Here is a 14,570-nt window from a genome sequence, read left to right as displayed (position 1 = left end):
GCTCGGTTCCATGGAGCTTCTTGGGGGTGTGGTCTTGTGTGTGCTATCTCTGCAGTCAGAGCTCTGCATGATACTCTGGCACACAGTTCTTTACCCAATGAACATATCCCTGGGTGAGCGGAAATCACTGGAAGACGGAGAGATGATGTTTGTTTTCGAACTCTTATTTTCAAAAAAGACTTTATGGATAGTATTTCTAACAGAGATAAGTCAGTATTTGCTATAAACACATTCATCCAAGTTTCCATAGAAACTGCACAACTAGGCAGCCAGACTCTCCAGCTCCAATGTCAAAGTTGCAGTTTAAAATGTTTTAGGCCTGAAGTCTTAGATTAAACTGTTTTACAGCTCAGTTAATCTTATTTTATTTTTTGTGGTGCCAGGAACTTTATATTATTATACAAATATTGGTGGAATAAAAGAATAGCTGTCCTTTAGTCAGTTTCTCTACTTACAGATCTAAAGCAAACTTTGAAAGGGAGTCATTTTAGTGTTAGCTAATTTTAACTCTCATCAAACATGTTAAACATATTTGACTCTCAGAGAACTACTTTAATTTCTTTATGATCTATTTAGAAGTTATTCTTTAAAAATATGTAAATCATCTTACAAAAAGATTCATTTTATGTATTCAAATAATTGAAGGAGGATAATGCAGACACATTAACTTTTCCATATGAATCAATGTAATTTCTTTCTAATTCCTCTCCTACCGTTCTGAAGACTAGCAGAATGACTGAATGCCAGCGCTGTGTAATAAAGGCCTGCAAGACCAAGTGGACATACAAATACAGTGTCCTTATTCCACATACAGCCAACGACTCCACAGTGTCTGTCACACTGCTGTAGATACTTTGCAAATTTTTACAGCTATTCAAAGGATCATCCAAACTGTCAGTGTAGCTCACTATGCAGCATCAGAACATGATTAAGTGGGTTATCACATTTTCTTTCTCAAAGATTACATATATCCATATTTTAATTGCTAAGTGATCATATCTGAACTTCTATGTTCAAAATTTATATTGAAGAACAACATTAATGAAACTCATTTAGTAATGCTACAGCTGCAGGTGGAATCAAATGGAGATGAAACCGAGAACACACATTACTCACCTTGGAAATACTGTCCATATCTCCTGAGCCTGAAGCAAAGTGTGAAAAGATACCATCATTAGGTGAGACAGCATATATAATGGAAACTACTGGAGGGGAGTAGCTACCTCTGACAGCCCAGAGGCCCTGCTACTTCCCATCACCTGGATCCTAACGGCAAGAGCAAAGGCAGAGCTACAGACCCCTTGGAGACCATTAGAGAGACCATCTACATGCATAATTAAAACATTTAAATGTTTACATAATATATAGAGATCTAAATATTTTAATGATAAAATTTAAGACAGACATTTCTAGGAGTATTGGATAATATTCTAAATCATATTCTAAACCAAATATTTAAAAACATTTCATTAATATTAAAAAATAGATAGTACTCTATATACACAATAGAGACTAAACATATCTTAAAGATATGCTACATATTAATTTTGATTCTTGAGAGACATAGGCAATGGAAATATATACTAAATAATTAGTAATCCTAACTTTGTCATGTCACAGTATCAGTTTTATTTTGAACTATTTTATTCTTAACAGTTAATCTTAGTGTAAAATGTTGTAACATTTTAATAACAGCATTTACTGACCAGCATAATTAACAGGAAGGGTTAGCATGACTTATTTGTGAGTAAAAAGGTCCAATACTGTTACACACCCAATGTACTCATGCTATACTGTTACATGTTAATAATTAATACAACAATGTTCACTGCAGAAAGTAACAAACTAGTTGTCAGCCACTGTGAAAATCCTCTGGATGTCTGAATCTAGTAACAATGTAACCGAAGCCTTCTAACTGTGGCCACACACTCTCTTTTTCACTAGTTCTCCAGCTGGACTGATCCAGAGCATCATGTTTTGCAATCCACTGAAAAATCCAATCCTGTAACAGTGTTGTCCAATGAGACATTATGAGAAGATGGCTATGTGTCTCTGTGATGTTCATTATGGTAACCAGTAAAATTATGTGTGCCTGCTATACACAGGTTTGTGGCAGTGTGCCTGGGGATTTTAATGTTAAATTCTAACTTAAAAATTAAATAGTTATAAGTGTCTATTGGCAACCATAATCAGACCCTTCATATCAACAAAAATAAAATGAACCCAAACTTTGAAGTCTAGGAAGAGTATGGGTCCTTAAAAGCACAGAAGCCTATCAATGTATTGCAGATAATGTCTGAAATAACTTAATACAGATGTTCAGAGACTCGAGGGGCACGATGCTGACCTTCAGTATGGGAAGCAGGTCCCAGAGGAGCAGTACTACATAGCACAGCACAGGCAGCCGCGGAAGGCCCGCTGTCAGCTTCTAGACAGCACATGAGCTCAAGCATACCGTCTTTGTACCTTCCACCCAGGAGCACCGTGTGTTAGGAGAGCCAGTCAGTTTGTTTCACTTTTCTCTACATCTCATCAGTGTAAATACTCTGATCACCTTACAGATACGTGGCTCCATGTGCTAACAATGCACTGCACATGAAGCATGCTGTTAACTACTGGTATACTGGAGCTTGGCTCTATCCCAAAGGCAGGTGCAGATCATGGGCTCGGAAGGGAGTTATTAGCATTATCAAAGCTGGTTACTAACTTTAGTTTAAAATGAGGCAAACATTAAAATACACAACAAAACTAAGGAATTATCATAAGAACTGGTTTCTCTGATATTGTGTTCACAGACCCCCTGTGGGAAGGGCAGGGAAACCCTCGGCTCTAGGCAGCACTGCACATGCTGAGCAGAACAGCGCTCCTTTGGTCACAAGACACTTACGCTTTTATAGGTTGGTATTGGTACCCATGGGGCAAACTGCACAGAACAACTCTCACACTCCTGACTTTCAAATGTTCTCCAGTTCTCATAACCAACTCTGGATTACACCTCCATTCTGATGACATGGAAGAGCTTTACAGACCATAATATCCATGGAGTGAAATTAACATTTTATTTTGAAGTTATTCTATCCATCTAATGTAAAAGCTGAGCCCTACCTCAAGAGTCATTCATTCTATACATCTAACATATTCATTCTATCCATCCAATGTAAAAGCAGAGCCTTACCTAAAGAGCCGTTCATGTGATGGGATTCCATTCCTCCTAATCCACCCATGGGACCATCTGATCCAGGGCCCATTGGAAACTGTTTTTAAAAATGAAGAAAGTGATTGTGACCACATGGAAAATGATGTTTAACATTACAGAGATTGTCCTGGCTTATCTCTAGGTTTGCAGGCTCCAGGATACATTTGCAGACCTCAAACTCTTTCACCATCTTCCCCATCGCTCGCATCTCTGTTCCAATGCTAAGCCTAATCTTTTCTGTCCTTTTTTTCTCTCAAGGAAAAAAATATGGAAAGCATATACTGATGAGAAGATCAGTGTTCTCTCCTTGAGAGACATTTCCTCTTATTCTCTTGGTATAGTTCTTGAGAAGCTGCAGATACTATTGGAACGTTTATGTTGGACCATGATGCCAGTATCAACTCTTCTCAGAAGGGAATATAGCACTGTTTGAATGGGCACAGGGAACGCTTTCATCCTGGAGGTTAAACACATTTCCCTACTGAGAGTGGACCATCACTAACTCTCCTCAGTCATGTGTGTCACGTCAGCTTAGTGCAGACACTCTGCAGCAGCTCTAGTCACACCTTCAAAGCACTGCGGCTGTTTCTTTTCAAGTAAAATCTTAGCAGGAAGTAGCTGTGAACACACATGCTGGGGGAGAGCTGTGCTGGGAAGGTCCAGGTCAGTGCCTTTCCTTCTCCGTGGCTCCTCTAGAATGAGTCCATGCCTAATCTGAAGGCAGGTGGGTCATTTGTCATCATCTCAGACTTGAAGGTAAGCACCTACTGAAGTCAGCACTTTCTTTTAATGCTCCCAAGCTGAAGTCCTATTCCATCACATATGGATTGCAGTATTGACTACAGTGTGGATAAACAGAGTGGTGGAGGTGGAGTCTGCAAAACTAGAGATAAACCAGGGCAATCTCTGTAATGTTAATAAGTAATGTTAGAAGATTCTAAGACTAGAGGCATGCAAATTTTAATTACCTTAACACAAAAATGTATTTGTTGGCTTTTTCAATTTTATCTACCCTGTGTACTTATATATAAGCATAACATTTATATTTATTTGGATCATCACTATACTGTAAATCAAATACATTTAAAACTTATATTTACATTAGGTCTGTTAGGCCCAGGAGGTACTGCATTCATTAAAGTATACATGTTGTCTCCAGAATTAGTTGAATCTGAAACAAAACATGGCTTAATTAATATCTCTACCAAAGCCATAGCAAAGCAATAACCAAAGGTGAGCCTGGCGCACACAGACACGGACAGCTGGATGTGCACCTGACCTAGGCATTACTGATGTTTGGAATCAAATGCTTGGCAGTCATTTCTCACCCACTTTAGTGTTCTATAGTCATAAATTACAAAGACAGTGAAATGTATAATTATGTCAGTAATTTAGGTCAATTGAGTATTACTTTAAAAACAAACACTGCAATATTTTCTTTCACAAAATATGGATTAATTTTTACTCCATAAACAATGATATATATACATATCAGACAATTTTAAAACTTCAAATTTAGTAGCTTTTTAATTTCCAGAATTTTCTTAGATTTCCTATAAAAAATTGAATTTTAGGATAAAACTGGAAGAATATACTGACTTAATTTGAAAGTGATATTACAATAAGACTAGAAAGAGAAACTATCTTGTTTGAAGTCAAAACCAGATTCCTCTACTATGTTTTTCTCTCCTTTTAGAGACACTCTTGTACTATGGCTTAGGCTGGCCTGGAACTCACTTGGTGGTCTAGGTGACTCTGAGTTCAGAATAATCCTCCTGTCTCAGTCTCCTGAGTACTAAGTTATAGACATGAATGACACACTTAAATGTCCACAACTTTTTGATAACCTTTCTTAGTCCTTTTATTAAAATACTGCAATGTATTCTATATAAATATATGCAAGCTTTTACACTATTCTAAAACTTACACTTCATGCCTACTAGCTAATTCTAATTAAATCTCCACATATATATTTGAAGTAAACCTAGAGTGAAAGTGAATTACTTTGCATTGAAGAAGTACTTAGTTATGAACCACAGTTTTCTATTTTCTTACAATTATAATTTATATTTACTTAGCTGTGGAATAGTAAGTAGATCTTTATTTTGAAAATGATAAAATGTTTGAAAACTGTATTTTGTATTGATCAAGAGGGTAAAATAATATGCTTTCTCACAGTAGTGACCACAGATAGAGACACCTAACTGCTTCTGCTTCCTTTGTGCGACTACTCATTAGACATTAACTGGCTTGTGACTTCAGGGTGTCTCACTTAAGAGTGAGTGGGTCTTTTTCACATTTATTAACAGTGATCTCTGAGTCTCAGCATTAGATTTACCTTTGAGACAGGGTTCCACTATGTCTACCTGGCTGTCCTGGAACTCACCACGTGGACCTGGATGGCCTTGAATTCATAAAGATCCACTTGCCTCTGCCTCCCGAGTGCTGGGACTGAAGGTGCGTACCAGTATGTTCAGCTAGAAACCAAGACTCATTTCAAATGCTATTTCTTTTCTTTCTCTCTTCTTAAAAATATTATTTGTGGTTTTTAAAAATATGAGTGGTCTGCCTGCAAGTACACCTGCATGCCAGAAGAGGGCATCAGATTTCTTTATAGGTGGTTTTGAGTTACCCCGTGGTTGTGAAAACTGAACTCGGGACCTCTGGAAGAGCCATCTCAGCAGCCCCTCAAATGCCATTGATAATAGGAGTTTCCCCCTGAGGTGTCTGAGCCTATGTGCTCTCCAGACAATGCAGTGTAGCTGCTTGTGTCAGTTAATGCTCCACTAGCATTCTCTTCTGTTCACAACTGGCCATCAAGAGTTCACCAGAAGGAAAGGGACAATGTCTTACTTAGCTGTATGCCTCAGAAAACAAATTACATTTACTGCATTTAATTTGTCTAAGGAGTTCTATCACATTTAAGAACTTTTATCATATATGAGAACTTTAAATTGATTTTATCTTTACTTTTGGTGAAAGAAAAAATGGATTACAAATTTAAATATGCAAGAAATGAATTTATCACTTTAAGACTAACTAAAATATAATTTCATCCAAATGATAGAAAATCATCAAGAGGAGTAAGGATGGTTTCCTAGGCAATGCCTGGTTCCTTCTGATTCATGGATGAGTCTTACAATAAAGTGTATCTTAGGGCTGAGTACCAGCTCACTGTTAAAGGACTAGTCTACAAAAGTGTTCAAACAAGTCTGCAAGGTGGAAAGGTGGTTTTATCCGGAATTCTTTGTGTTGCTTGAAGCTAGGCTCTAGTCTACAGTGACATGAACACCAATCCTACGCTACTTTCATAAATTACACATTAACTTCACAAAACAAGAATGAAATGCAAGGGAGGAGATCAGTTCATATAATTTCATCTTGGATGGATTCTGCTTCATATTCAATGTTGACAGTTTGAAGTAAGAGATGATGACATATTTATGGATAGAGAAAAACCAGTAAAGCAAGGGAACATTTTGTATTACCAAATTTGTTTTTAAATAAAAAATATAAAACAGGATATTATTTACTGGCATTATTATTAATAGACTTTTAAACTTCTGTATATCTTAGAATATACAGAAAAATTTGACTTTACAGTGAGCCATACAGTAAGCATCCTCATATAGAAATCCTGGATTATATCTCCAATCATTTATAGTATTAGGGCTATAGAGTCAACTCGTAAGAACCATCTAATAGCCATTGATGCATATTCTATATAATGTGATAGAACTTTGACAATTTAAATTCCAATTATTAGTTTTCAAACGTGCTCAATACTGTGTATGAAATTCTCAAGAGGAAGAAAGGAAATGCCAATGCTATTTGAAAGGATTATGTTAAATTATTATGGATAGATATACTGAAGAATGTCTTATTTTAGAAGATTAAAAACCTTTCACTACTACTTAGCAAATTTGTTAACTAATAAATTCCTATAGACATGTAGAGTAAGCAGTACTGTGACCACATCCATTCTTAGTAAGATGACAGATATGTGGGCAGGGCCAGTTTGCTAACCTAAGGGGTCAATGTCTTTTAATGTTTTACTCCTGTAGACTGTTTTTCTGAGTTGAGGGGATATGGATTCTTTTCAGTTTAAAGGAATTTTTAGTATTAAAGCTCAATAACTGGGCGAATCATATAACTCAACACACTGCTCATGCTAACTCGGTTACTCATACAAGAGCAATCCTCTAAATCTCACAGCAGCAAAGCTGTTTAAGAATAGATGTCTTCCTGCTTGCTCCCCTACTGCTTTAATCATGCTGAGACAATGAACGTTCCCAAGTTTATTAACAATGTCTACACTCTGTGGTTTTATCCTAGGAGGCAAATATCCATGGAGCTGGCTTGAATTACAGTACCTGCTGGACTAGGCATGATGGGTGTTCCTGGTGGCCCTCCACCTCCTGGAGGACCCTAAAGAATTACACAAAATTTCAGGAAAAATAAAGCATTTCATTAAACAACATAAGGAAAGGCAGAAAAAGGTTGTACTTATCTCTATAATAATCCAAATTTAAAAACAAAGCAACTGTATTTCCTCTGTAATTTATTTTCTTGATGCACAATCATCTCAATATTATGCAAAACGTAATTTAGCTTAACTATGTTGAAACTGTTTTGACAAGTTTCCAAAAACAATGAGCCCGTAACACTGGTTTATTATTCATGACTTAATCACATCACCTATAATGAGGTTACGGAGAAACTACTTAATAGGGCCTTTACAAATCAACAAGATACGAATAATTCCTGTGTACTTTGTCTGCTATAATTTTCTTACATTTTGTGTCACTGGCACTTACTAAAACTATGAAGACAATCACACACAGAGTATCTAAGAGATACCCGTTTAGCACCCACTCCTGCTGTTTCTGTTCCGTCAGCCTTAGGTCACCATGATACAGCAGCAGCACTTCAGTGGGACATGAGACATGCTCCTCACCCTAACCACTGCTCCCGAGGCTGCAGCTCCATACCCAACTGCACCAGGCACGAGGCTGCAGTTCATTCTGACAACTAAATGCTTAGTTTAGGCAATGAGTTTTTGAATTGTTCAGGAACCCTACGCATAATGATAAAATCAGTTCTCAGGAGACTTAAATATTTACTGTAACTCTATACACACAGCCTAGCAGACACTTCAAATAATATATGCATTTCCTACTAAGTAAACAATATAAAGTTTTTAAAAACATAAATGTATATAATTTAATAAAACTTTATCCAGGCTTATTAAGTGACTTTAAGAGAGTTTTAACCTATTTTTTCCTTTTCTCTTCCTTCCTTCCTTCCCTCTCTCCCTCCCTTCTTCCTTTTCTATTCTTTCATACAAATGGTATCAACAATTGCACTGTGGCTTGGGTAGCTTAGAGAAACACTGAGCACTGAGACTCCAGGCCCAGTGCTTTTCTCTATGGTAATACAGGAGCATCTCTGTAGGAGCCAGACTGCTCACTGACTCTCTTCTGTGCGTTCCTAGTTACAACATTCTCGCTGCACATAGCCTCTGGAAATTACCCTTGGGAAGGCTTCCTATTTTATCATTTCATCTTCACTTCTCTGTTAATAATATTTTCTCTTAAATTCTCTAAAATAAACTATCCATTATGGTGTCCTTTAAATGTAACAGGGAACATAAAAGGGGTGATGGCCAAAGGGTCATTCTGACTTTAAAGAGGTGGTCCAAAACCTAGTAATTTGGCTTCAGGTTTACATCAATAACTGAGAAAAGTTAACATGTAATAGATGGTAATGAGGAAATATTTTTTTTAATCTCTAGGAATAGAAAAAAACCTAGAAGATCCTTCCAAATTATCTCTTTATTCTGCAGTCTAATTCACTTTGTTGTTGGGATGAAGTTTTATGTTTCTTTAGCCTTTATGTGTGGTGAGTGGGCCTGGGGAGGGGTGTGTGCACTGTTCTTGCGGAGAACTGCAAATTCAAGCATATCATTGTATAGCTGGGAATGGCTCTCTTCATGACTTGATAGAGTACACAGTAGCTTCCAGAAACACATGCCAAAGTAAAGCAGAACACTGGAGGCAATTCCAGCCAGACTGATAACTGTTTCCCTAATGAACATCAACATATGTATTGTGGTTGGCATATGAAACAACTCAAGATGTTCACTTCTTGGTCAATACACAGGGCTCTTCTTAACATCTGGGCAACAATTTCACTGCTCAAATAAAATGTAACATCAATTCTTATGAGCAAACAAACCCAAATGTACTTACTACATAATTCCCAGGAGACGCCGAGGAGTAGGGTATCTGGAACATGAGCAGGACAGAGACAAATATTTTGATTCACGTGATCACATGAGATTGAATTAAATTAGTTGACTTCTCTTTGATATAGTTTAAAATGCATCATAAAGTATAATAAAACACAAAAGAATTTATATCTGCATGACTGCCAAAAAAAATCCAAGCAACTACAATATTATATTGAACTCACAAGAAAATGTAGATTTCAGTCAAGAGGAATTCAAAACGATAGCTTCAAATTATATTGGCTTAGGTCAGTTGTATCCACTGAGTGAACTAATGAGATGTTCTATAAATAGAAAGATATATATACTCGTACAGCTAAAACCAGGGAATCTCAGATTAGTATCCTGTGCAGATAAAACTTACTGCTACGTTTATGCAGTACGTGTGAATTCTCACATTCCTCCCTCAATTAATATTAATGCAATAAATGCAAAGGAATTTGATGTCCAAAGACTGATAATTGATGAGGATCAGGTCCAAACAAGAGGCTGTTTTCTGGATATGAGGTTTTCATCACCAACACTCTGATGACACAAGTGAAGAATTAAATTGTACCCTAAAATAACCCCCTAAGTGCAGGTGTCAATAGGTAAAGTTCAACATTTCCTTCTCAACACGCCCACTGGCTCCCTGACATGATACAGCCCATATGCTTTATTCTGAGCAAAGACAATGATGTGCTCCCTGGAACAAGACAGTCAAGGCCAGAATAAGATTCTCTGCGTGGTGAAATGAATCCTGTACTCGGAATGGCCCCTAACCTCCCATATAGCACACTGTGTGAAATCATAAATAAGAAAGTAGAGAAACCACAATTTCCCTTTAAAATATTTGATGACTTTTGGAACTATTTAACAATCAGCTATTTGAAAAGGCCTTTTCCTTTTGGTGCCCTTGCTGTTTGTAAGCATAGACTGCACTTGCCAGAGCCTCTATTTGGTTGTCTGTGTGGGTGACCCCAAAAGACCACAGGGCTACTGGAGGGCTCAGTCAGTAGTCAGCGGAAGGGGCTAACTTGCCCTAAGTACCAATGCTTCTCACAGCATTGAACTTGGACTTAATTTGGCAAATACTTGACTTTGGTTTCTTGTGCCTCTTTCGGTTCACGATCTACCCAAACTCTTTAATTACATTGTTTTTAAATATAAACACTTGCCCCTTTGCAGCGCTAACATGCTATCAGTTCCTAGAATGAATTTCATCTCCCCATGTCTAGAGCTCTGGTTGTGTTTTCCTTTGCTGATTTGTTTAACACCTTTCTTACGAACTTGCAAGATACAATCTAATCATCATCTTTTAGCTCTTTTTATGAAGCATCACTATTTCTCTTCGCTTTTTGAGAGTTCAGAACCTTTGTACTGAGATCTGGACAAATCCTTTGCCTGACATCTTTCTTGCTATTCATGCTTTAAAACTTATCCTGTATTCATGTCAGATTATTTTTCATTACACTTCTTGTTCTTAGTCAATTATTTCTTTGCTAGTTTATAACTAAACTACCTCTGCATTCTCCTATAGCCTGCAGTTTATTCACCTCTCAAATCTCTTGTATCTATTCTTCTAACAACTAGGAAACCGGTTCCTATTTCTTTGAGCACCTGCTAGTTGCCTTCTGTTTACACCGAGATTCACTAGAGGAAGGCAAGGAGCAAGGATGGTAAGATCACAAGTACAAGCACACTGCAGCACGTGACTGCTCTGCACCGACATCTTCACATCGTCTGGTTCTCAGCCTTTGCAGGAGTCCTGGTGTGTAAGAGATGTGCACATAAACCTTGTCACTTTTAGGAGGAAGAAAAATTCTTGAGCTCTATTTATCCACTTCTTTGGTATAACTATCCCCATTGTCAGATTCCAAGTTAGCAAATGGTTTCAACACACAGCTCATGACATTTCATAAATAAAAAACAAATTCTGAACTTTGGGCTTGTTTTATTCTTGTGAGCCGGCCTCCAGAGCTCACACCATCCTGAGTGGATACCCATCCCTCCTGCCATACAGCAGCACAAGCATCACTTCAGGGTAGCATGCCAGTGCTTACAGATTATAGATGACACCTAGTATCCTGGAGAGAAAAGGCAAACAGAAAGGACAGCACCCACGGCCTCTCCATCCCCCAAGTCCTCACCCTCCTTCAGGGTCAGATAGAAACATTGTTTCTAAATACTTTAAAAACTCTTATCTCATCTAGCTGATCCATTCATTTCCATCTTGGTCTAGACAAAGGCTTCCATTTTAGCTTACATATACCATTTCTAAATTATATTCTTCAGTATTCTGATCATAATTCAGTACCTGGGCTCCTACCCTAGCACATAACTAAACCTGCATGTTTGAAAGTTGCCAGAAGCATCTTAAAGCATAGCATGAAAACATACATTACATCAAAAGGGAGAAATACCATGTGGGTGTAGTGGGCATGTTCCTGAGCTGGAAACCTGGGTACACAGGAAGAAGGTCTACATGAGGAAAGTTGAGGAAAACTGAAGGAAGGAAAGGGAATGAAAGAGTGCACAGTATAGTTGGGGGATGCTATGAATTTTATTTTACAGGGCTGTTACACTACAGGACTTTCGGGCTGTATAATAAGTGATAAGGCCACATGACTGGACCAGGGATGAATGCATGCTATAATAAATAAGAGGTTTTATAGTGTTCAAATGCATGCTTTAATAATGTGACTCTGCGGGATCCAAGCAAAGTGAATCAACTAGACCACTGCAAATCTCAGCCAAGACATGGCAAAGGGAGCTGCAGGTAATGCCGACCACACTAAACAGGATTGGAGAATTGAGAACTGTTTTACATTCAATGACAAACGGTGCCATAACTCCAGTTCCAAGGGTTCCTATGGGCGCTTTTGAACTCCATGGGCTCCTGTACACATGCAGTGCTCTTACATACACTCTGGCAAGCATGCATATGCACATGAACGTGTGCAGCAAACAATGCTGTATATGTATTTATTATATAAATATAAGTATTACATAAATATACATAAAATATGTTAAAATAAGACAGAAATAAGTAAGATCATAGAGCTAGACAGGGTTTAACTACGAAAAGCTTATATGAAAATTAAGGGTCACATATGTTGCATGACTAAGCTAGACAGGAATTCTGCACTGTAATACTCATGATTGTGGTGGTATGAATAAGGGCAAAAGCAGTGTGTCTGCTTTTAAAATGACTAGTATCACTCCAGTTATACCTTTCTCCAGTAGGAAAGTATTCAATGTCCTGGTGGATACTGGTGGTGGGGTCAGCATCATGCATCATGCCACGCATGGAAAGTAGGAACCAGGTTTTAGTGCCTTTTTTAAAATTAAAAACAATTTGTACTGTATTTTCCTTAGGTTAATCACTTCTTTTCCTTAAAAGACTTAGCTCATTTTTTCCCCCTGTCAAATCAGTAAACCGATTAGTATAATGCTGTACAAAAGACCTGGTGTTGTAACAACCCCTTCCATCCTTTCCACTTAATGGTACTTCCCTTAGTTTGACTTAACGTGGGTCGTGTGGGCCCTGGAGTAGTGACACATCCTAGGTCAGCCCACGTTTTCTCCATTTGTCTGCTTCATGAAGGAGCACATGACGAGTTCAGAGAATGGTTACTTTCAATTCCCTTCTGTAAGTGGTAAGGGACATTGTTTTGTGTTCACTGGGAGCTATAAACATACCCATCTGGGCCGACACACAGCCTTCCTTCATGTTATCTAAAGGAACAGGGGTAACAAAAAAGAGAGCACGGTTTTTGAACTTGTGGAACCTGTGTCAGACTTAAGTCAGGGTTTTTAGAAATAGTAAGGACTGGGAAGGGCGGAGGCAGAACGAAAAGGGCGAGATGCAGGTTTGAAGGGAGGATAGGTGATGAACAAATGCATGTGAGAACAGAGATTATTACTAATTTGTACGATTTATATGTGTGAATAACTATCACAAAAGATAAATAAACTGGGAATTTTCATAATGAACAAATCTCTGCTCTAGCAAAAAGTCAACTAATAAAGAGAAAACAAAAAATATATTCATTTGGTGGCCAACACAGTGGGAAAAAAGTCAGATAAGCATCATCAATAGATATAAAAATGGCTGCTAAGGAGAAGGGAGAAAGAGATTATCTACTACAGTTTCAGGTAGCTTCAACACGGATATTAGCAGAGGAAAAACAGTAGTTTTAGTGTAACAGACACTGCACAAAAATAGTTTATCCAATCAACGCAAACAGACATGGCCAGTGCTGAGATTTTTACACACCTGCAATTGTGCTGGCCAAACGCCCACTCCAGACTGATCACAGGGCAGCTTAGTGTACACATTTCTACTCTAGTTCCTAGTATTGCTTGGGGTCGAAGATAACTTAGAGCCACTGATCTGACTAATACATTCTCCACCCCTGGTGCTCAATGAACCCTGAAGGCATGGGGCCCTCGCATCTGAGTTCATCAGAATGTGGGAATTGCTTCTCTCCAACTCTATTACATATACTTTACTTGGATAATCCACTACCAGGTACAACAAAGCTATTTCTCTACCACCTCCCCAAATGCGCCATGTTCCTCAGTGGCTTTGGGCTACACTCTCAGGTATGTATCAGAAGGTGCTGTTAGTTATGGAAGCTTCTCTGTCTGTAATGGACTGCTGCAATCTAAGCTTAAGGGAGAGTGCCAGCCTCAGTTTTCTATGTGGTTTCATCGAACATGAAGGTAAGAGGAATTCCTTCCAGGTTCTAGTACTAGGAAGACTGTCAGAGATTTCAGTATTACCCAGACACAAAATGAAAATGGCATTTTTTTCTGCACATAATAGGTATTTTAATGGGATTAATGAATTGTATTTGGGGCTGCATCTTAGATGCCATTTCAAAGTGAAATCCTAAATAAAGTGGCTAAGGCAAAGAACAAGAGGCAAATGAATAGAGAATTCTCCTCTGGCACAGAGGCAACTGAAATCCCAGGAGAGAGGCTACTCACATCGAAATGCAATCTAGCAAAACAATATTTGAGAAAGACTTATTGAACAGTTCACTGAAGGCCCAAGTGGAAACATCTTTCTCTTTACCCAAAATAATTAGTAAATGTCCT

General features: G+C 38.0%; 1 protein-coding gene across 4 annotated transcripts in view; it reads right to left on the bottom strand.

The window, feature by feature from the left end:
* The window catches only part of Ssbp2 (single stranded DNA binding protein 2), a 253,087-nt gene that overhangs the window by 11,519 nt on the left and 226,998 nt on the right, over window positions 1–14,570 (bottom strand). For all 4 annotated transcript variants that reach the window (XM_076927127.1, XM_076927129.1, XM_076927128.1 and 1 more), the window contains 5 exons: window positions 9,448–9,483; window positions 7,570–7,624; window positions 4,297–4,367; window positions 3,176–3,254; window positions 1,117–1,145 (listed from right to left, as the gene is read on the bottom strand). In XM_076927127.1, the coding sequence (XP_076783242.1) occupies window positions 1,117–1,145; window positions 3,176–3,254; window positions 4,297–4,367; window positions 7,570–7,624; window positions 9,448–9,483 (270 nt within the window). The remainder of the gene's footprint in view (window positions 1–1,116; window positions 1,146–3,175; window positions 3,255–4,296; window positions 4,368–7,569; window positions 7,625–9,447; window positions 9,484–14,570) is intronic.

Source organism: Arvicanthis niloticus, chromosome 29, assembly GCF_011762505.2.
Source record: "Arvicanthis niloticus isolate mArvNil1 chromosome 29, mArvNil1.pat.X, whole genome shotgun sequence".
Lineage (NCBI taxonomy): Eukaryota > Metazoa > Chordata > Mammalia > Rodentia > Muridae > Arvicanthis > Arvicanthis niloticus.
This window is presented reverse-complemented; position numbering and strand designations above follow the sequence as displayed.